The 21,177-nt window shown below is 39.3% G+C and overlaps 1 protein-coding gene across 1 annotated transcript in view; it reads right to left on the bottom strand.

Annotated features, from left to right (window-relative positions):
• Positions 1-3,578: 3,578 nt before the first annotated feature.
• LOC102048956 (sodium channel protein type 5 subunit alpha-like) overlaps positions 3,579-21,177 on the bottom strand; it is a 46,998-nt gene continuing 29,399 nt past the window's right edge. The window contains exons 18-28 of the mRNA XM_055709922.1: positions 20,728-20,874; positions 19,511-19,631; positions 16,814-16,968; positions 15,954-16,127; positions 15,601-15,708; positions 13,629-13,907; positions 12,963-13,016; positions 10,994-11,135; positions 10,300-10,400; positions 9,636-9,906; positions 3,579-8,245 (exon numbers count right to left, since the gene is read on the bottom strand). Of these exons, the coding sequence (XP_055565897.1) occupies positions 7,050-8,245; positions 9,636-9,906; positions 10,300-10,400; positions 10,994-11,135; positions 12,963-13,016; positions 13,629-13,907; positions 15,601-15,708; positions 15,954-16,127; positions 16,814-16,968; positions 19,511-19,631; positions 20,728-20,874 (2,748 nt within the window). The 3' untranslated portion in view covers positions 3,579-7,049. The remainder of the gene's footprint in view (positions 8,246-9,635; positions 9,907-10,299; positions 10,401-10,993; positions 11,136-12,962; positions 13,017-13,628; positions 13,908-15,600; positions 15,709-15,953; positions 16,128-16,813; positions 16,969-19,510; positions 19,632-20,727; positions 20,875-21,177) is intronic.

Raw genomic sequence — 21,177 nt, 5'->3', positions numbered from 1 at the left:
ACATCAGGAAAGATGTTTCCTTTCAAGATTAACTGTTGATTTGAGGGGAGAAAATATGAAGCAAACCAAACATTTGCAGGTTACTAATACTATTAAGAGATACACTGAACAATTGACTGAAATTTCTCCTTTAAATATTAAAACATATGCTCTTTTGAGAAGCAAGCCCAGCTGCTTCTCCTCACCATACTGCCAGACACCCATTTTCTGGGCTGGCTCAGACTCAACCTGGTCCCTCATAGCACAGGGTCACCTCTTCCCACCAGGGAGCTGGACACCAGAATAAAACATCAAGGCACTCCCTAGCTTACCAGGGCAGGTGGGTCACCTCCTTGAGAACCTCCCACCCACAGAAGCTCACACCTTAACCAGAGTCATCCAGTCCAAATCTACCTCCAGTTGCTAAGCCTCAAACCACTACCACTGCTGCTGCTTCTCGTCCTCCCCAAAAAGCACCCAGCTCTCCCCTACCTTACCTTAACAGAGACAAGACACCTTTCTCCCAGACATTCACCTCTACCCTCAGCTATCTTCTCCTTTCTTTTTTTTTTTTTCTTCCCTCCACCCTCCATCTTTTATAGCTTGCAGCTGGCTCCTGATGGCTGCATGGATTAACTCTTTCCTAGCCACGTGTCATAAAGCTCCTGACAGTTGGTTCCTGCTCTTCAGCTCCCAGAAGAGGGAAAATTGGCTGCATATTCTCAGGGCTGTAACAGCCATGACAGGCAGTAGCTATTGTATTGATGGGTCAGGTAAAGGAAGACACTGAAAAGAGCCAAAAAATTATTTGATTGATGAGAAAAATGCTTGTGCGAGAGGCTTTAAGAGGTCATTCCGCTCACATTAAAATAATAAATAGAGAGGTGATAGTGAAGAAATGCCTTCACCGAATGAAAATAACAGGTACTAAAGAATGTTTTAATGTAGCATTAAAGGTATATCAAGAACTAGTAGTTTGGAGCTGAAGTCAAGCTAATTTAAATGAAAAAGTAAGCTTGTGCTTTAAGTGTAAGGCTAATGAACTGTGAAACAAATTGCCAGGTGGGCAGACATTCTCTGTGATGTCTTCAGGTCAAGAGCTGTAACCCCAGCTGTAACCCATTTAGTCAAATGCAGCCCAACGCTCACCTGCAGGATATTTGTCAGCGTTTAAACCTGTGCTTCCAGTGCCTTTCAGTGGCAACATGACATAACCATAACATATCAACCTATGTTAAGGTCACTCAATTTGTGCTTATGCTATCCAAAAGCAGACCCTCTGGATCTACTTTTTATATCAGCTTGCACAAGCCTTAGTTCAGCACCTGTCCAACAAGCTTCTGCACCTATTTGCCTGCAATTGTATTCACATTTGTCCTGTACACGACTTGTGAACATACTAGCCTCTGCTGCTATATCCTCCTGCAAAAGTTATTTTGCACTTGTTGCAGGAAAATCTCTTTCCACCTTCTGGTGTTGCTGTGCCAACACATATAAGGTCTCAGTTAGGGGCCATCATCTCAATTGACTGGATGGGATAAGCCAACACAATTTGGATGATTTGGTCTTGTTCTGCTGGAGCAACTTGTGCTTTGAGAGCACTAGGGTACAGATGACAAATTTTCTAGGTGCATTTTCCAGCTTTTCTCTGTGCCAGAGGCCTGGCCCATAGCCACGGGATCATGTAAAGTTCCCATTGGGAAAACTCACCACAGGGAAACTGCATGCCTTTAGTACACTGAGAGGAAGGGTGGCTGATGAAGGTTGTATTAAAAATAAGCATTGCTCAATACTCTGGTTTAACCCTCACTGACATTTATTCCCCTCTCCAGAACAGTCACAGCTCTCCTCCTGATTTTCATTTTGTGGGATTAAATAAACTAGGATTCCAGGCTTCTTTATAAAGCCTTTCTAATCCCCTGTCTATTGTAGAAGCCCTTTAATTCTTATTTGATTTGTATGATTCTTGAGCATCATTTACCAGCACATGCATGGGTGCAGATGCAACCTCACCCATGCCTTCCCGCTGTATTATTGCATCCTGCACTCCATGGACTGTGTCTCAGCTGATGGATCTTCACTTGCATTTGTCCATCTCATGATTGCACCACACTATGCATCACAAACATTCTGTTTCTGTAATTTATCCAGCTCTTCATAGTGCTCTGTTGTTTCCCTCACCTGGTAGCAAATGTTCCCATTTGGCCCCCAGTAGAGGACTTTATGCTCTGTCCTATTACATTATTGTTTATCAGAATACCAGTGGATAAGATTTACCACATTCTTCTTTCTTAGTAAATAGATTTCAAACCTATTTCATTCAATTTTTCACTTTGCTTCAAGTCTTTCATTATTTCCCCTTTAAAATGTGTCCCACGGCCCTGCAACACGCTCAGTTCAGATTAGCAAGTCTCTGATTGCTTGAGTTGCTTGTTACATCTTTTTCAAATTAAGTATTACATTTGGGTTGGATTTTGTGGATTTTTTTTCACTCCTGCTACCTGTCCTGATTTGACAGATTCTCTCAAAATCCTTACTGACAAATCTGCAGTTTCATGTGCCCATTCTCAATGGTTAAAGCCAAAAAGGCTTTAATTCCCTTCTAGGTTCTTCCATGGTTGCACTCACATTTCCATTCAAACACTTCTTGTTAGCCAAGGAAAATACAATCCCATATTGAACAGCATCTTCACTGAAAATGAAGGAGACTGTTTACCTAACCTTTATCATACATGTATAGATAACCTTTAACCCTAAAGCTGTCCAAAACCTCATCCGTGCCCCATTTTAAGCCCATTCCACATCTTATTTATTTGTTATTATTCTTTCTTGTATATATGAGTTATTTATTTCAGCTTCCCATTCATGATCTGATTCTCTTTTACACTGGAAATTCTTACTCATTTAACTTTCTGACCTTTAAAATGTGACTTTCTTTTAGCATAATTCTTCCTCCCACGCCCTCTAAGCTCCCTGCTTGCTGATAATACTCCTTTATAAGCCAGTTATTTATCTCTTTAGGTTTCAATCTCTATAGTTGAGATAGAGGCTACAACTGTGGTTTGTTTTTTGTTTGTTTTTTTTTCACTTCGAACATGTCATTTTGAGCTAAAACCACTAGGAGGAAGCATTCAACAAGTTTCACCGTCCTGTTGTAGATCCCGGTCTTAATTGTATTCAATTCAGAGAGCTTTGGGTAGGAGCCAAGGGGTCACAGATCCCCTTGAAAGTGCCAAGGCACATAATCTCTTGAAGAACTGTGGAACTATTCACCTTGGGGTTGGACTGGGTCCTCTGCTCCTGCTGCAAAGCAACTTCATGACTCCATCCTCTAAAGAATAGAAGCCACTTCTAATTTTCAGGGTAATTTTTTCCCTTTTTTGTTTGTCTTTCTTTTAAACACAGTGCTCCCTCTCCCATATTTTCCCATGTGCCTTATTTACTAAGATTTATGATTTATCCTCTCAACTGTTATTTCTAGGCTGAACAAACGAAACTTGAATCTTCTTTCGTAACATAGATTGTTACATATATTTCCATAACATAGATTGTTATATATCTTTCCATAACATAGATTGTTATACACTAGTTATACTGTTTCTCTGCACTTGATCCAGTTTTAGTTCACAAATGTTGAACTGCAAAGGGATGGGAGGAAAAAAATTCTCTTTTATTTCAAGTGCAAGAAGTTTCATGCCATGCGGTATCATTGATTTGCCCCAAACCTGAGAAATACTGAAACAAATCAGCCACATTGTCCCATGATTAATGACAGTCTCTAATGGTAAAGTCAGTCTAGCTTGGCTACAGATCCTCAATTTTGCTGAAGAATGTAGCTTTTTTTTGTTTAGTTCCCAGTAGTCCTTTCTTTAAAAAAAAAAACAAACTCTTTTGACTGGGGTACAAATATTCATGGTCTTTCCATTACTTTACTTTGATTACCTGTGAAAAATGTGTGTGCTTTAGGTAGTGAAGTCAAGCCCACTACAGAGAGTTACAGTCGTTCTGGTATTCTCATGCCCTTCATTGGCGTATTTGTTGTCCTACATCACTATCAAAGGAACAGACAGAACCATCATGTTATTGAGCTGGTGTTTCTCATGGACTGTCAAAGGGAAAAGCTCTCAGACCTCATGTTTTCATTGCCTCTGTTAATAACCTTTTTAAAAATTTTAAAAAAAGCAGCTAAAAGGGAGCAAGCATGTGAAAAAGTCTTCAGTATGACCAAAAAGGACAGCAATCCAACTGGAATCAAGACAGTATGCCATATGGCCATCACAAGAAACCGGGATTTTAGTATGGACATCACTAGGATCCAAAATTGAGAGAGTTCAGAGGAGAAGCAGAAGGATTAAAGAACATGGCAAGAGACTTGCCTTCCTCAAAACGATATCACCTTTACTCAGAAGTGTTTCTGCAGAAAGGTAAAATTCACCCTAGAGGGGTACTTGTCATTTCTTGCACTAATAAACAATTTGCTTAGGGTACCAAAAGATCTTTTGCATCCGATTTCCTACACTGGTGGAGCTGTGACTCAGCTCCAGCGTGGCCTTCCCAGACAGCTGGAATTCAGTGAGGCTTGTATGCAGCTGACTGTCCAGAAACTAGTCTTACTATCAAAAATGCCCCTTCCTGGCATACACACCGGCCAAGACAAGTTGCACTACCTTTGGGTACCGATGTGTTTAAATGCATAAACTCATGAGTGGATGCGATGTCAGGACTGTTCTGTGCACACCCAAATCGATGGTAATGGTGTGTGTGGCTCATTCCTGCTTTCTCCGTGGACCCCACATGCCATGGGAAGCAGATATTGAACAGGCTGGAGCTGGGAAACACCATCTCACAAGTACCATGTGGTCTGCTCCTGAACTGTGGTGGGTCACAAACTGGGCAAGTGGCTTAACAATCATTTTAGACAACTAAACCCATTTAATTTTTAAAATTATTTTGTAATTGTTAATTTTATTTTTTTTATTATGAAGGGATAGAGGCCCCTGGGTTCCAATGGCACAGAGCTGTTGACTTCTCTGGTATAATGCAGATTCACTGTACCTACCTTAAAATCTGAGGGACTATTAGTCAAAACTAAAGATGTTATGATGCCAGGAATGGCTAGGAGAAGCTAAGGGAATACTATGGAGAAAATAAAAAAGTACTATAAATATTATTTATTTGCAATCAGTGTTCAGAGAGTATTAACTGAAAACAGTCTCATTGTTAGGTGTAATTTACCATTCATAGTAAAAGAGAATTTCTGTCCAAAATGCTCACAATCTGAAGAGGTGATAAAGACAGGAGAAGAAGAAAGTGACACAAGACAGGACATATAATTGCCACCATAGAGAAGGGGTGTTGAAGAGAGTAGGCAACTTGCTGCAGGTTGCAAGCAAAGTGTACACCAGGTCCCACTCAGTCGCAAAACCCAGTGTCCTTTCTGGCTGAAATCAGTGTGGAGGGAAAAGCTCACCCAAGCCTTGCCAGAACCTGCCAAATCCAAGAGCGAGTACACAGCCACAACCTTGCAACTAAGAAAAATAAAAAGCATCTTATGCTAGCTTGTGTGTAATGTGTTTGAAGTTTAAATGAGAAATTAAAATGTCAAGGTTAATTTATGACTATGCCTAGTGCATGACAAAGGATAACACAACAGCCATTGGACAGTGAAGTGCATCAGCTGGAAGTATCTCCAAAGTACATGCACAAAAGACAAAAGACGGTGCAGTTTGGGCATGTGGTTTTTTGAGAAGCCCAAGCTACTAAGGACATGAAGATAAAGAACTTTACAAGGAAAATGCAGTGAGGATCACGACAGACCATGTGCACACACAGTTTCAAGAGAATTAGAATTTATGATTACATCCTTAGTCTTATGTTAACCCCACAGCGAAATGCTTCAACACAGATTTCCTAATTGTCTACATTAGTCGTATTTTGATTTCTTTTCTTTGCAAGCAAGAGAAAACTGGTCCTCCCATCAGAGAAGTACAAGCATAAGGGGGAAAGGCTCCTACCACCAATGGGACACATCTACCTTATGTCAAGGCTTCACTCCATGGCCACGGATGATGCTCACCACCATGACCAAAGGCAGTCCAGATGGGGCCCATGGGGTGCTCCCCAGCCTGGGTTTGTGATGTCTAAGGGAGTGGTTGAAGTGATGGCGACAGTTTCCCCCCACTAGAAATGCTTAATTTTGTCCCTCTTCTCTACCACACTGGCAGCATGAACTCGAGCATGAAATTTGAGCATTCTGTAAAGTTTGAGGAAAGTATGTAACAAGCACAATTTGTTACGGAGTGACTGATAGACACACAGCACGGCTGCCTTCACCTTGCTGCCAGAGGAAACAGGTTAAAAAAACATAATCCTCACAGACAAAATACAAAGCAAGGTTTTACTCAGCTGAGTACAACTTCTGTAATACGAAGAGTTGTATTTATTTCATTAAGCTGCAGTATCACAACTACAATAGCATACATGCCATGACCTATTCTGTAAATCGATCATACTGAAAGAAGTCCACTACACTGTGGCATATCTGTGGATCATGCAGTGGCTATGTTTGTGGTGCATCAGTCCCCAAACATTAAAAACAAAATAAAAATCAGCAGCCATTTGTTTAACAGTTTTATATTAAGAGTATCAAGTAGGAATGGACTAAGGGTAAATTTTAGCTCCTTTCCCTTCAGCAATGTAACACGACATCCCTTTTTCTGTTCTCCAGGAGATCTGGTGGTGCTTGGGTTTTTCTTTGCTTCTTGCACGGGGGGTGATGTCAGCAGACATTACCCATCAGTGCTGCAAATATGCCGCAGCACTCAGGTACTGTGGGACCTGCTTTGCAGTGGGGTGCCCTTGATCAAACAGATCCAAAACCTTTCTCTGCTCATGTAAATATTAGACAAAGCTGTACATAGAGCCAAAGGCTACAATTTAGCAGCTACCAGAGTTACCTGATCACGATCAACAGACTGTTTAATAGGGAGGCTGCCGCAGCTGACATGTATTTACAATATCAGCTTCTGTGAACATTTAAAAATATTCTTAACAACATTGTCACTGATGAACTACTTAATGTTTGGAGATTGTTGATTACCTGTAATTTCTCCATTCTCAACCATGAGATTGCCACTACTGGCTCTTGTGACACTGTCATATGATGGAGGAAAGGATGCTGAGGACGTTTCAGACTTGTCAGGACTCCTACCATAGTTTTCACCCATCATAGATGCAATAAGTCCTTCTTTTTCTGGAGCAGCACTTCCAAGAGTGTCAGTACTGCAAGTTCTGTGATGATACAGGTAAGAAGCTTGCTTTATGGAGCGCAGGAGCAAATGACTCCTGTAGGCACGCTGGATGACAGTGGCAGATGCTTCCTCTTGTCTGTGTCTGAGTGTAGTAGAGATCGGCTCGTAGGATTTTTTTGACGGATTGGCAGCCATGAACTTCTCCTCCATTTGCACTTTTAGAGTATCCAGCTCCCCAGAATCTCCTAACACTCTTTTGGTAAAAGCAAACAAAATATCCAAGCAGTGGATCCTGTCTCCACTGACCATAGGCAGGTCCATTGCTATGAGTTCAACTTTGTTTGGTTTTGGTACACGTAAAGGTTCAGCCAGAGCATCTGCAAAGTCTGAAAGGGCAGAGAAAGTTATAAACTGAGTTGCCTCAGGATCAAACTTCTCCCAGATTTCATAAAAGATGTCAAAGTCATCTTCCCCTAAGGGCTCTGCACTTTCTTCAGTAGCAGCATTGAAGTTCTCCAGAATAACAGCTATATACATATTTACAACTATGAGAAATGATATAATGATATAACTTACAAAATAAATAATACCTATGGCAGGTTTACCACATTCACCTATAGTACCGTGTACGTCTGGATCACAGAACGGTGGCCCAGTGTTTAAAATAGGACTGAGAAGACCATCCCAGCCAGCTGATGTGGTGATTTGGAAGAGACAGAGCATGCTATTAGGAAAGGTTTGGAAGTTGAAAATATCATCAATGCCATCTTCCATCTTCACATAGGCAAAGTTAGCCATGCCAAAAATGGCATAAATGAACATGACCAGAAAAAGCAAGAGGCCAATGTTGAACAAAGCAGGTAGGGACATCATTAAGGCAAAAAGCAGGGTACGAATTCCTTTGGCAGCCCGGATGAGTCTCAGTATTCGCCCAATCCGAGCCAAGCGAATGACCCTGAAGAGTGTAGGCGGTAAGAAATGTTCAAGTGCTTTACCAATGCCAGAAAGCAGTAAGGCTAAAATGGAAAGGATAACAAGTGGTTAGAATATCACATTTCTGCTTAACTAGTAAGTAGGATGAAATGATAATAGCTGTACAGTTGAAAAATATCTCATAAATGTGTGCTAAGACCCTAGAAGAACAACCTTTAATAGATGTTAGAGTTGAAAAAAATAGCTGTAGAAATCAGCAGTTATGAACTGCGTTCCTCAGCCCCCAGAAGACAGCACCGCTGCACTGAGGATGGCAAGCACCTTTCCATGCGCAACTTGAAATATCCCCACCAGCTGACACTCGTTGACTGATGGTTTTCTTTGACACTGGTTGCATGACTGCTTCAGCAGGTGTAGGTTATGTGTTTACTTTCTAAATTTGACTTCAAATACTGACATCACAAAGCCAAACTAAGAATACAAGATACAATAACAATGTCTTAGTCAACATTTAGGTAATATAGTCAAGATACATCTGAGCAAACCCAATGAAAACAGAAGTTGTGCATGCCACCCTACAATGGCTTTATAGTTCATTCAGAGGCATAGCTAAACATGGATGTTATTTTATCTTTAGCTTACATGAAAAAAATGACAGACCTAGTAGCACTCAAAAAGCTTTGGCTTTTCTAGGTTTAGGTGTTTTGGATACATTTTTTTGGACTTTCATTCCAGGAATTTAATTTCTCAAGGAAGAACTATATTCTTACTGGAATCTTACCCAAAACATAATACTAAAGAAATACAATATTTTTCTTCCCCTAAATGCCATCTGCTATTTTGGCGGTACTGGCCCTAGGAATAGTTAAATTGGCAGAAAGTTTAAATTGGCAGAAAAGCTCTTTACTCCATTCTTCAATCGCAACCCCTCCAAATAAAAGCTAATATACCTGTGTTCTTTTCTATCCTGTTACACAGTGTGAACCGTTATTTTCAGCCAGCTATGCCTCAGTTTCCAGAAACTGAATTCTGTAGTCTGTAATCTAATTCCAGACTTCATATTCTCTATATATTTCAATTTTCTGTTACAAACACAGGTGACAAAACCCAGCAGTTTTTATCTGATCGAAGATTTCTTAGTTGGCACTAAACCTGTAACAATGGAAACTGTCACAAAAAGTGGTGCTGGTATGATGGGTTATTCATTCTGCCTTTCAGACTAGGAAAAAACAATCTGAAGAACCATTATGAAAGGTTTCACATAAGGCAACTGCCTTTTATTTTCTTATGCTTTTATTAAAAGAATATACTTATTTCATATTAATATACTCACGATGGGCTTTTTAGTACTTTTTCCTCAAGGCTTTACAGTATTATGAGTTCCATTTCAACATCCATTTGCAGTTGATACATTTTAGCTATTTTTTTTTCTGAAAAGAATAATAATTGGTTTGTCAAACCAATTGTACTTACCAATAAGTGACATTATCACAACAACTAAATCAAATATGTTCCAGGCATTTGAGAAATAGTACTGCCTCAGAGCCACCAGTTTCAGCACACATTCTGCAGTAAAGATGGCAACAAAGAGTATATTTATTTTGTTAAGGATCTGAGTCTTCGTTTCACTTTGTTCATAGGTTTCCACCATCATGGTGATCATGTTAAGGCAGATGAGAATCATGACGACAACATCAAAGGCTTGGCGTGTTACAATGTCAAAAAGGAACCCTTGGTATCTGTTCTAGAGGGAAAAATTACATCTGGCATTAGTTGGGAGTATTCATCCATATGTATTTCCAACAGTCCCAATTTTTGAGTTACAAAGTCAGTCAGCTATAGTAAACTCAGAGAAATTTAAGAAAGGCAGAATATAAAAATGACACTTAAAATCCCTTCCTGCTCTGAAGTTTAATCAGTTCCAAGGTGAATATAAAACCCAATAACATTTATGCAGATAACTTAATAAATATTTAAGCTGCAAAAACTTTCAGTGCAACTTTGGGGTATGGAATTGACTTTAGACCACTGAGTATCAATGTAAAGACAATACAAATAATTTATAGGCAATATATATATACATGTGCTTTTCAGTGAATTTTGCAAAGCATTTTCATTTTGAAGAATTCAGTCTTACCAGTGGTCTTGGAATGGGTTTTTGAGGTTTCTTGGATCCCAACTTTTTCATTGCATTGTAATATTTTTTCTGTTCTTCCGTCATAAAGATATCTTCCCCACCTAAGTATACAAAGAAATTTCACTATTATTTGGTGGGAAAGCTGCGCTATTGTAGTTACAAAGTCTAAAATGCTGGAAACTAACATTTCTTCCTTTGTCACATCTTGCTGGTACTAGCCCTTTTCATAATGTGTAACCGTATCCAAAAAATCACAGTGGCACAAACCTTCCATTCACAGAGAAGTCCTGGGGTGAAACCTAGCTAGCTCAGAAAGCACGAAGACAAAAGACTTACTGAAAACCTGGACAGTCCTGGATTCCCACATCCAGGTCTTTTTGAATATCCAAAATACACCAGACCACTTTCTAAATAGTGAGTCTCCAGTCCTGTTCAGTTCTCAAAAGGGAGCAAAATTTTAAGGGGCTGCTGGGAACATGTCATCGCCTTCAAAACGCTGGGAAAGAGCTAGGTGTTCAGGTCACAGGGGAAAAGAAAGGAGAAAGAAACTACTCACCCTGGGTGTTACTTCTGCTAACTTAATTACTGATGTTCTTGTAAATGCCAAGGGAAGTTTCAGACTATGCATAGCAAGGACCTCCACAGAGAGGATTGCTGTATATATAGTAGGTGCCTGGGAGCACAACCAATATACTTATCTTTTTCTTTTGTTGGTTGAAGTTGTCAATAATAACACCAACAAAGAGATTCAGGGTAAAGAAAGATCCAAAGATGATGAAGATCACAAAATAGAGATACATAAATAGATTGTGCTCCATTTGCGGCTGCTCATTTTTCTACAGGAATGAGAAGCAACATAAACAATGACCATTAACAACGTGGACCCAATTCAGAATAATCTTCATATTGCAGATCCTCTCACAAATTGAATCCAGGAGGAAATAAGATTTACAGTTCTATTGCTAATTCAGACAAAATTGGTATAGGTTAAAATTACCAATACTGCATAACACAAAATATTATATGTACACAATGCTTTTGGAAAGGGAATGAAATGGTGGAAGAAAGTAACGTTCATACTGTGACTACTAGATGCAACAGAATCCTAGGACCTCACAGTGACATTACTGCTCAGATGCTGACTCCTATCCCTTTTGAAATTAAACCTGAACCTTACAAAATTATACACCAAGCACACCACCTGAGAGATAACCAGCCAGAAAATATGGCTCAAAATAATAGGACTACAAAGTGTTTGTATTATGAAAACTTGTAAATTGTATTATTTTTACAATGTTTGTTTGTGTAGTTTCTGGCTAAATAATTGCAGAACAGAATAATTTAATTCGTGCTGATATTGAATATATTTGGACTGAAAAACCTGTAGAGAGAAACTTAGTCTGTAACGGTGAATGAGGTTTATTTTTACTTTAAATTTCTTTTTTTTTCTTCCCCCACAAAAGCTGATTGTTGTGGGTTTTTTCTTTTCAAACCTCACTTAAAATCCTACCATTTGCAATTTATTGAGCCCTTACTAACGTCAATAGAAACAGTAACTGAAGTGGACATTCTTGACATGATTTTCACAAGTATTTCAGAAGCATCAGTTCAGCTCCTTCCAATAAGAATAGGAGCCGTAAATTGCTCAGCACTTGAAAAATCAAGAAAATTATTTAGAAGTCTAATTCCAAGCTCTTGTCATTAAAAATCTTGGCCTAGATATGTTTTTTTCATCTTAGCAAAAAACTTCTTCTATGGCTATTATGGATGAAAATAAAACCAGAACGAGAAAAATAGTTTTTCAAGTTGAAAGAAAAAAGCCCCATTGAAACACAAAAAAAGCTCCATTTTCATATGTGGTTACTTTTTAAATTATTTGATACTTTTGGACTCATGATTAAATTAAGATAGCCTCTTCATTTCAAAACTCATTTCCTCCAAAGACATACCACTTTGTTCTGTATAACATTGGATGATACTTCTGATAAGACAGCAAACACTACTGACAATATAAAGAGTAGGCAAAGTAGTGCTAGCCATGCCTGACAAAAGTATTTTAAATGGTTGCTTAGCCACAATAGCTTAATTCTTGATGAAGTTTGGTTTTGTGTTTTGAAGTGGACTTGAAACTATGTTTCTATAATGCATTCAGGTTTACTCCAGGCTTGAGTTTCATAAAAGATGATATGTGAAGGCAGGCACCACCATGTGAGTGGGAACTCTCAACTCCCCTGCTAATGGACATCCAGTTATTTGTAGAGTCCACTCAGTGTAAAGAGGCGCTCTGCTGAACAATATAGATATGCCGGGTAAGCTGAAACACTCCCTAGATCCCTCTGAGCACATGGACTAGATTTCCATTAACCACAGAGGGCACTTGGAGGTGAACCCACATGGAGACCTTACACTATAGGTAACTGCATTTACGTGGGTGGATCTGGAGTTGAACCCCTCTCCATTACAACAGGATACTTTGACTTTAGAATACTATGAGTATGCTTATAGTATACATACACAGATGAAATGCTCACATCAGCTGATAAAAATAATTACTGGAAAGATCTAGCACAGACAAACAGCAGACATAAAAGTGCAAAAATCATAACACTTTTGCAGAATGTAGTAGCACTAACGAAAAATATGGTTTGAATATAGCAACTGACCTCTCGTGAATCTACTGCAGCATACATGATCTCCATCCACCCTTTGAATGTTGCCTAGAATGAGAGGTTATGGAAAACGTGTTCAACTTTCAGGGTAAAAGTCTTCACATAATTTGCAACATCCAAATGACACTGACTGCAGTAAGAGCCTTTGGTATGGTCACACACACAAAGCACCAAGCTCTGACTTTAGGAAAACTTGTCCCTGTTGTCTGTGTGGCATTCTCAGCCTTATCAGGATGTGAAAGCTTGCTAGGGTGGGACAGAACATGCCCTAGGGTGCTGACAGAGCAAATCTTCTTTAGCATGGTCTACTAAAGGCCTTACAATCCCCCTGACAGAAGAAATCTGCATTTTGGCAGATTAGGTCAGTATTTGCCTCAGATTTCCTTCTGAGATTGACTCCAGCTCTCAGGCTCATGAACCTGCTGGAGGCTGAAAAAGCACTTGTTCACCAGATGCTGACTTTAACACCTGGAAAATCACAGTGGGGTCTAACTTGTGCCCCTTTTTCCATTTGTGGGCACAAACAGCACTGCTGTTTGAACAGCCAGCTACAAAGGAAAGGCAAGCTGCTTTCCATCACCCACAGAGATGAGTTAGGAGCTCGCAGGAGGTTGAGCCCGTCTGACGTGGTGCCGGCTAGTGAAGGCAAGCCACACTTACCACCTGAAGAAGAGCCAGGTAGCCAGAACCAACGTTATCAAAGTTGACTTTGACATTGACCCAGAATATTTTTCCTGTGTTGTTATTCATTTTACAGTCTGTTATGTCATTGATTGAAGTATTTAATTCTGAATATTCTTCTGTCAGATTGACACATTTCCCAAACTTCCCAGCAAACAGGTTCACTCCCATGATGCTAAAGATAAGCCAGAAGATGAGGCAGACAAGCAGAACATTCATGATGGAAGGGATGGCTCCCACGAGAGCATTAACCACCACCTTGGATGAAATGGGAGAGGAAAAATACACTTAAACAAAGATGGGTGCAAGTATCTCCTCAGTGCATTAAGCAGTCACTTTGTCACCTCAGCAAACAAGAAACCTGTTTTCCATGTAAACACAAATCACAGCTGGCAGGGATACCTTGAGCAACAATTCAAAGGCCCACGGTATCACTTCAGCTTTTCAAAGAACAGTTGATACTTTTTGGGCTGCTGTGAGCCACAACCACATGAGCATAGTACAATGTGATTCCATCCTCTTTTGATGGCATTCCCTTGAGTTTGGAGTGGGGGATGTTTTCTTTGTTTCAAACTTTTATAAAATAAAATTTCTTAAGTATTTATCCATAAGCACCAGTGCAGAGCGCTGTATATTAAGACCATAGAAAGTAGTTTTTAAAAGAACCAGTAACAACTCTCCGCTAGTATTTTGCGAGATCTGTTATGTTCAGTGGATTGTGGTTGTTTAACCATGAGGTAGGTACTTCTTTTGTGCTAGATGCTGTACAATCACAGAAAATGTCTACCTAGGATTTAAGTGCATACTGGGAACCAACAGATCAACTCATAAAATGGGGCAGTGTAAGGAAATGATGAGAATAGATCTCCGAGTCTCACAGTGAAGGCAGTGAACTCAGCCATCAGGTAGCAAAGAAGAACTTGATGGACCAGAAGAAAAATTAAAAAAACTTTTTGGAAGGTTTTTGGAGACTGTGTCACACACATTCTGCATAGCAAGAGAGAAAGTATGATAGGACTTGTTCCAAAATTAACTCCAGACACAGAGATTTGGATACATTCTGTTTATTGATTTAATGCAATTTCTCTCTGCCTTCATGGTGACAAGAGTACAGCCAGAGAGCTTTCAGTCTTGCTTCCAGAAGATATCCAAAAGCAATCTACATCTCAGTGCCACTAAGACTGCATGCTCATGCAAGCGTGTGTTAGTGATGCCATATGTATTTCTATCGCCTGTTTTTGCATGCCGGAGTATATTCTGTAGACCAGACTTTTGTTCAAATACCACTGTGGGTATCGCACTGTTCCACAATGCAGGGTACAGATGTGCTTTGCATATGGCTGAGGGAATCTTCCTCTGCATTTCCATAATGGTAGATCTGTAATTAAATGTAAATAACGCTCAGCAGCTTCACATTGTTCTAGCTGCTCCTTTGGTGGGAAAAGGCAGCAAATATTCTACAGTCACTCCTGCCTTTTGAAAGAGTAAGTCTATTGGGAACAATAATTTGAGTGAAGTATCTCTTAACAATGTAAAGTTTTTGTAAATCAATCCAGTAAAAAGCATGCAGAAGGCAGGCGATTCTTTCCTCTGAATTAGCTTGCTATGAGACTGCAAAAAGGAGAATTGTGCTCACAGTTCTTATTGTCTATTTTATTTTTGGCTATCTCAGTAATACAGGAACACTAGAATGACTGAGCAGCAATGAAACAAATGCCTGCTTAGTCTAGTTCTAGTTTCAATGGTACTTAGGATTGATCACTTGAGGAAAGTATATAAGGAGCAGCCAAGAACAGAGGAGCACAGCAAAGGTGCCTTTTAAAAATTCATTTTATAGGTCCTAAACTGAACTTGGGATAGACATGGGAGCTGCATAAAGACACAGTTATGAGTTATGAACTTGTTATGAGCCTATTAGTACTGACAGGCTGTAATTTATATTCACTCTTACCCTCATTCCCTCAAATCGTGACAATGCTCTTAAGGGTCTCAGAGCTCGGAGAGTCCTAAGAGATTTTATGGGGTCAAATGAACTGCCCAAGAGGTTTACTAAAGAGACCTGAATGGGAAGATAAAAGAAAGTATTAGCAAAGTCCTGAACATCCATTTCCTTTAATCCTGCTTAAAAAAACCCCAAACCTACATCTCCCCATATTTTCAGTGCCCATAGTGCAATATCCTGAAACCATCATTAAACAAGGTAAGAGTACTACTGTCCTAACTTTGCATCCAGAAAATAATGTGCAACTCTGCTACTACATCCTGTGTCACGACCCGCGTAGGAACACCAAAGGCAGAACTTACGCCTACGATGAGGAAGTCCAGCCAGCACCAGGCATTGGTGAAATACTTCTTAAAGCCATAAGCCACCCATTTCAGGAGCATCTCCAGGACAAAGATGAAAGTGAACATTTTGTCAAGAAATGCCAACATAATTTTAATGCTTCTTCTCTCGTTTATATAAATGTCTTCGAAGGTCTGAAATCATAATATACAGATAAATGGCAAAAATCAGAGATGAGCTTTATAAAATGAAAGTCCAGATCTTTAAGACCCCTTTGTCATTCATTATGTTTTCACACAGATCTGAATGCAATCTTCTACTCAAATCTGTGTCAGCTGATAAACATGTAATTCTCCCTGTCCCTTCTCTTTCTTTTTCTCTCTATAGTACAGCCCTGTGAAAACACACACATCATGCACACTGGAATCCTAGGAGGAAAGTATATATTTTTAGAAATTTTTTTCAAGAAGATTATACATTGAAGAGAACTAAGTACTATTTTTTCCAAGCATTAAGAGTCATTTATTTGTTGCAATGATATAAAAGTTCCTTTATATTTCATATCTGTGAAATAACATCCTGAGAAAAATCCAGTATATAGCCAGAACAGGACAGCTTCTGAGATTTATGTGTTTTTAGCTTTGGTCATGATCTCTTGTAAGTTTTAATAATATGAATAATAGATCTGCAATAATTATAATAATGAATAAATGACTGCTATGTGAAGCTGCTTCTGTTTTTCTTCTGAGTTAAAAGATATTTGCTGTGTCTTCTGAAAAAAAAAAACAAAAAACCAAAAACAAAAACCAAAACAACTTATCTGTGTGCAAATTAAAGCTAAAAGTGCTTCTAAAGGAATACATGAAACTGCTACACTAACCAGGGCTCCACTGCTCAGAAGAATCATGAATATGATAAAGGATTCAAACCAGGAGTGTTCAACAATCTGGTAGCAGGTACTTCTCAGATTCCACCATGTTTCTCCTCCAAACTTTATGGCACTGCCCACATAACAACGAAAGTATCGAACACAACCTGAAAGTGAGAGACAGCGATGAATGCATGGAAGGAACGTGCATGCAGGTGAAGGGTTGCTTAAGAAACAGCTGGGGGCAGGGAAAAGTCAACGGTCACATTGACTGCATCATTGTTGGTTGTTTTTCATGTTTTGCCATGAGAAAATAGGAAACATAATTTTGTTTGCCTTAACTCATATATATATATATATATGTATACATATAAAATAGGTGGAGCCCCTTTGGACAGCTTTCCATTGTTTCAAGATATTTCTGAGGCAGTGGACACTCTCACTGAGCTCCTGTTTGTGCACACAAAAATTCGGGGCCAGGGGAAGCATGTCACAAAAGCCTTTCTCAGTTTCTGCACGCTGCTTGCAAAGCAGTGACGGGATACCCCAGAACAACGAGGCTTGGAGACAGAGAAGGTAAACAGTTGTCTTCAATATTGCAGCATTGTACCTTACCTTGCAAGGTCAATTCATTTAATTATTTGCTTCTGGATGTGTGGAGTGGCTGATTATATATGATATAACCTGAAAGAATATGTCATATTCTAGCTGACACATTGGTTCCATAAAGGGAGACCCTCCTTTCAGGCTCACCACATTATTTCTTGTAACAGACAACGATGCCAGAGCCACCTCATGTTTCCCAACCACCTCGTTACAAAATCCTGGGTTTGATTAATTATTATTTTTGCCAAGAATTAACTCACTTTGGCTGCCATTTTCCTTGGTATGGGGTCTATGCTAATTCCTGTTTTCATTATGACACAAAAAAGTGTAAGTTAGAAGGTTTCTGTCATTTCCAAGCAGGGAAAAAAATATGAATGTGTCATATATATATACTGATATCTTATACACATATTAGTATCATATATACATAACTCTATATAGTATCATATATATATATATATATATAAATATTCTATCATATATGTGGAAAATTCTGATCATTTTTCTTTCAGTAATCCCAGTTTCCCCAGTAACGTGGATCTGGGACTCAAGATGAGGCAGTAATGGCATTCGCATAAGACAGGGACTATCTGTGTTATTTTTATTATTTTTTTTTTTTGCTTTGCCGTGCCTTCAGTCGATCTCTCTAACGGTTTGGCCACAGCAGGCACACTCCAGCCTAGGACTACAGACCACAAAACCAGAAATGTCACATTTCTTTTCTGTAGTAGAGAAAGAAAAAGGAAAAAAAAATACATACATATATATATTTCTTTTTTTCTAACAGCTGTAATGGCAAAAAAATGCCATTGATAAAGTAGTTTAGAAAAGAAAATGTAGCTCAGAAATCTGACATCTGTACTATTAATTCAACATTTGCCTACTTGTCTGGAGACATCAGAGAGATGGTGGATCTCGTTCAGGACTTATTGTGTTTAACAATAGCAAAACATATATTGTTACTCCACAGAGAATACTTTGCATTCAGGTACAACACCTTTCTAGCTTGAAATAATTTCTGCATGCTTCTCTGTTTTTCATTCAGTTATAAAACTGTGCATTAGAGGTTTTATTGACCCAAGGCGGGGGGGGGGGGGGGGGGGGGGGGGGGGCAGGGGGGAGGAAAAAACCCCACAAACAGGGAGGGGGGGGTGGGGAAAGGCCCCGGCTCCGTAGAACAGGGCAATTAAGAGACAGGAGTAATTACAGCCAGATTTGATTTATCCGTGTTCTCATTAGATAAGATCTCCAGGAGTGCCTGAATGGGAAGGCAGTGATGAGAGAAAGGCTCTGCCTTTGGGACTGGAGGAGGAGGAAGGTGGAGGAGGAAAGCTGAGAGTGCAGCAATTATCACTGGCCTTCAGTAGTGATGGTTATTTGGGGGAAAGTGTCAAGAGCTATTTCTTTGCATCTTATGAGAATGACACGTTGTTACAGGTGTGAGGGTAGGAAGAATTCGTAAAAGCACTGAACACATCCCCTAACAACTTGTAAAGATAGATGTTGTATGAGGATTTGAAAAGGGATTCCCAGATTATCACCCTACAGAAATTCAGCTTCATCCTAGCAGCTTCTCTCTGCTTACTTCACTCCTTAGTTTTGTTACAGAGATCATTCATGAAATGCTATTCGGCAAATAAACATTTAACCTGTTGCAAAGCATTAATAAATCTGATGTGCCAAGTGCCTTGTTCCTGTGGCCGTTGTCAGGTGAGACCTGACACAGCCCCTTCTCTTATGTTAAACACCTAAAAGTGACTTGGACTCTTTCCAACAGAGTGAAATTCATCTCACTTCACTATAATAGCCTCATTTTTGGGGATTGGGTCTATGCCACTGCCTGGGTCCCAGTCTTGGAATTAGCTTTAAGAGGAAGGGGCGTTATTTTTCAGCATATTAGAAATTAGCTTTAAGAGGAAGGGGGGTTATTTTTCAGCTGTCACATCTCTCTGTTAACTAGAGAGGGACAATGACTTGGACTGTTTACCCAATTTCCAGATAACTGAAGTTAACTGAAAATAATCTGCCCCTATTAGCTGAGCATCACTAGAGAAAAAAGTTAGATTTTGACCCTCCATAGTGGTGAAACTATGAGAGCCTTACCTTCTGGAAAACATTTTTCCGGAGTCTTGCTGTCTTCAGCAAACTCTGGAATCTGCCTCAAAAGATCTTCAGGATTTGTCAGATCCACTGTGCTGCCTTCAGAAGAGCTGACACTGTCAAACTACCGAACAAAATAAGATCAGGTATTGATTCTTTCTACATTCAGCTCCAAATAAATTAATCTATGAACAAGTAAAACTCAAAATTAAAACTTGGCTATGTACTAATACTGCAAGTAGTGTTGGTAAGGGAACAAACTTTGTGATTTTAGAAGTATATGAGCTTAGAAGTACCAATAGATCCATCCAAACAGGGGCCAAAGCTATCCGATTACGATATCTATCTATGCAAACCAGATGTAACTGCCTAATAAGCCAGTAAACTGGAGAGGTTTTGAATTCCTTATAAATATATGTATATATATGTAGTCCTCAAAGCAGGATAAACCATGAATTGGATTAAACACATGAAATCATAGAAGGATGCATTCAAACAGGAGAACCAGATAATATGTCTACTATTGTGTGAGGAACCGAACACCAGTGATTGCATTTATGGAGTAGAAATTAGAATTATATCATATATTCTCCACTTACAAAGCTTTTTGCTATCCAATTACACCATATATAATGTATGGTGAGCAAGCAGTTTGTTACAAATTACTTACCCTATGCTCGTTCGAGCATATTGCTATTTGTTACTTTCTTCAAAGCATTCTTTATTCAAATTTATTCCAAAAATATTTTTAAATAGCAAGTACTGTCTTTAATGTCATAGTGAGAAACTCATTTAAAGTATTACATTTCTTGAAACTAAGATACTTAGGACACAGGCAGACTTGCTGGAATTTCCCACTTGGAAGCATCTCTCTCTTTTAACGCCTTTTTTTCCCCCCCTTCTTCCTCCTCTCTTTTTTTTTTTGTGGACTCAGATTTCAACAAACAGAAAGTAGCAGAGAGAATTTTATAAATTATTTATTTGAATCAAATGATTTTGTAGTTTTTCTATTTCTAAACACTCTTTCCTATACATACATTTTTCTTGAAAATCAATACCTAGAAACCTAGCGCGGCTTTGATTTCACTCACAGCATTCTGGCTCCATCATTAACCAGGCAGAGCTGCTGCTGCCACTGAACTCCAGCAAATCCTTGAACAGGAACGCATCCATGCTTGACCACTACTGGAAAGTCAAGGCCATAGAAAAAAAAAAGTTACCTCTTTTTGTTCCGGTGTTGACGGTTCAACCTTCCTATCCTTTCCTAGGTAAAGCACACTGAACTCTTCAGAGGAAAATCCTGATCCTTTACTCCAGCTGCCTGAATTCTTCCCTCTTTCTCCCCTTTGCCTCAGGTGATTTTCATCCTGAAAATAATCCATGCATTAGAAGGGGTTTCTTTTCCCTTTTTAGGGGGCAGACAAGTTGGAAGGGAAAGGCAGATAAGACATGCATTTCATTTGAAGTGGGAGTGTCCAGACAGAAGTCATAAGATGTGATAATTTTGAGTGTCTGGTTTTACCTAAGGATAGAGAAAAAGAAGTTTTCCCCAACGGGCACATAGCAAACCAAGGAATAGTCGACAAAGTCAAAAGTTAAGTGAGAATTTTTGCACAAGAATTAAGATGGAAACTTAAGGTGGGAAATCTTGAGACCAGGACATCAATCTC

Source organism: Falco cherrug, chromosome 4 (assembly GCF_023634085.1).
Source record: "Falco cherrug isolate bFalChe1 chromosome 4, bFalChe1.pri, whole genome shotgun sequence".
Lineage (NCBI taxonomy): Eukaryota > Metazoa > Chordata > Aves > Falconiformes > Falconidae > Falco > Falco cherrug.
Note: the sequence above shows the minus strand (reverse complement) of the source record. Positions and strands in the feature narration are given on the sequence as shown.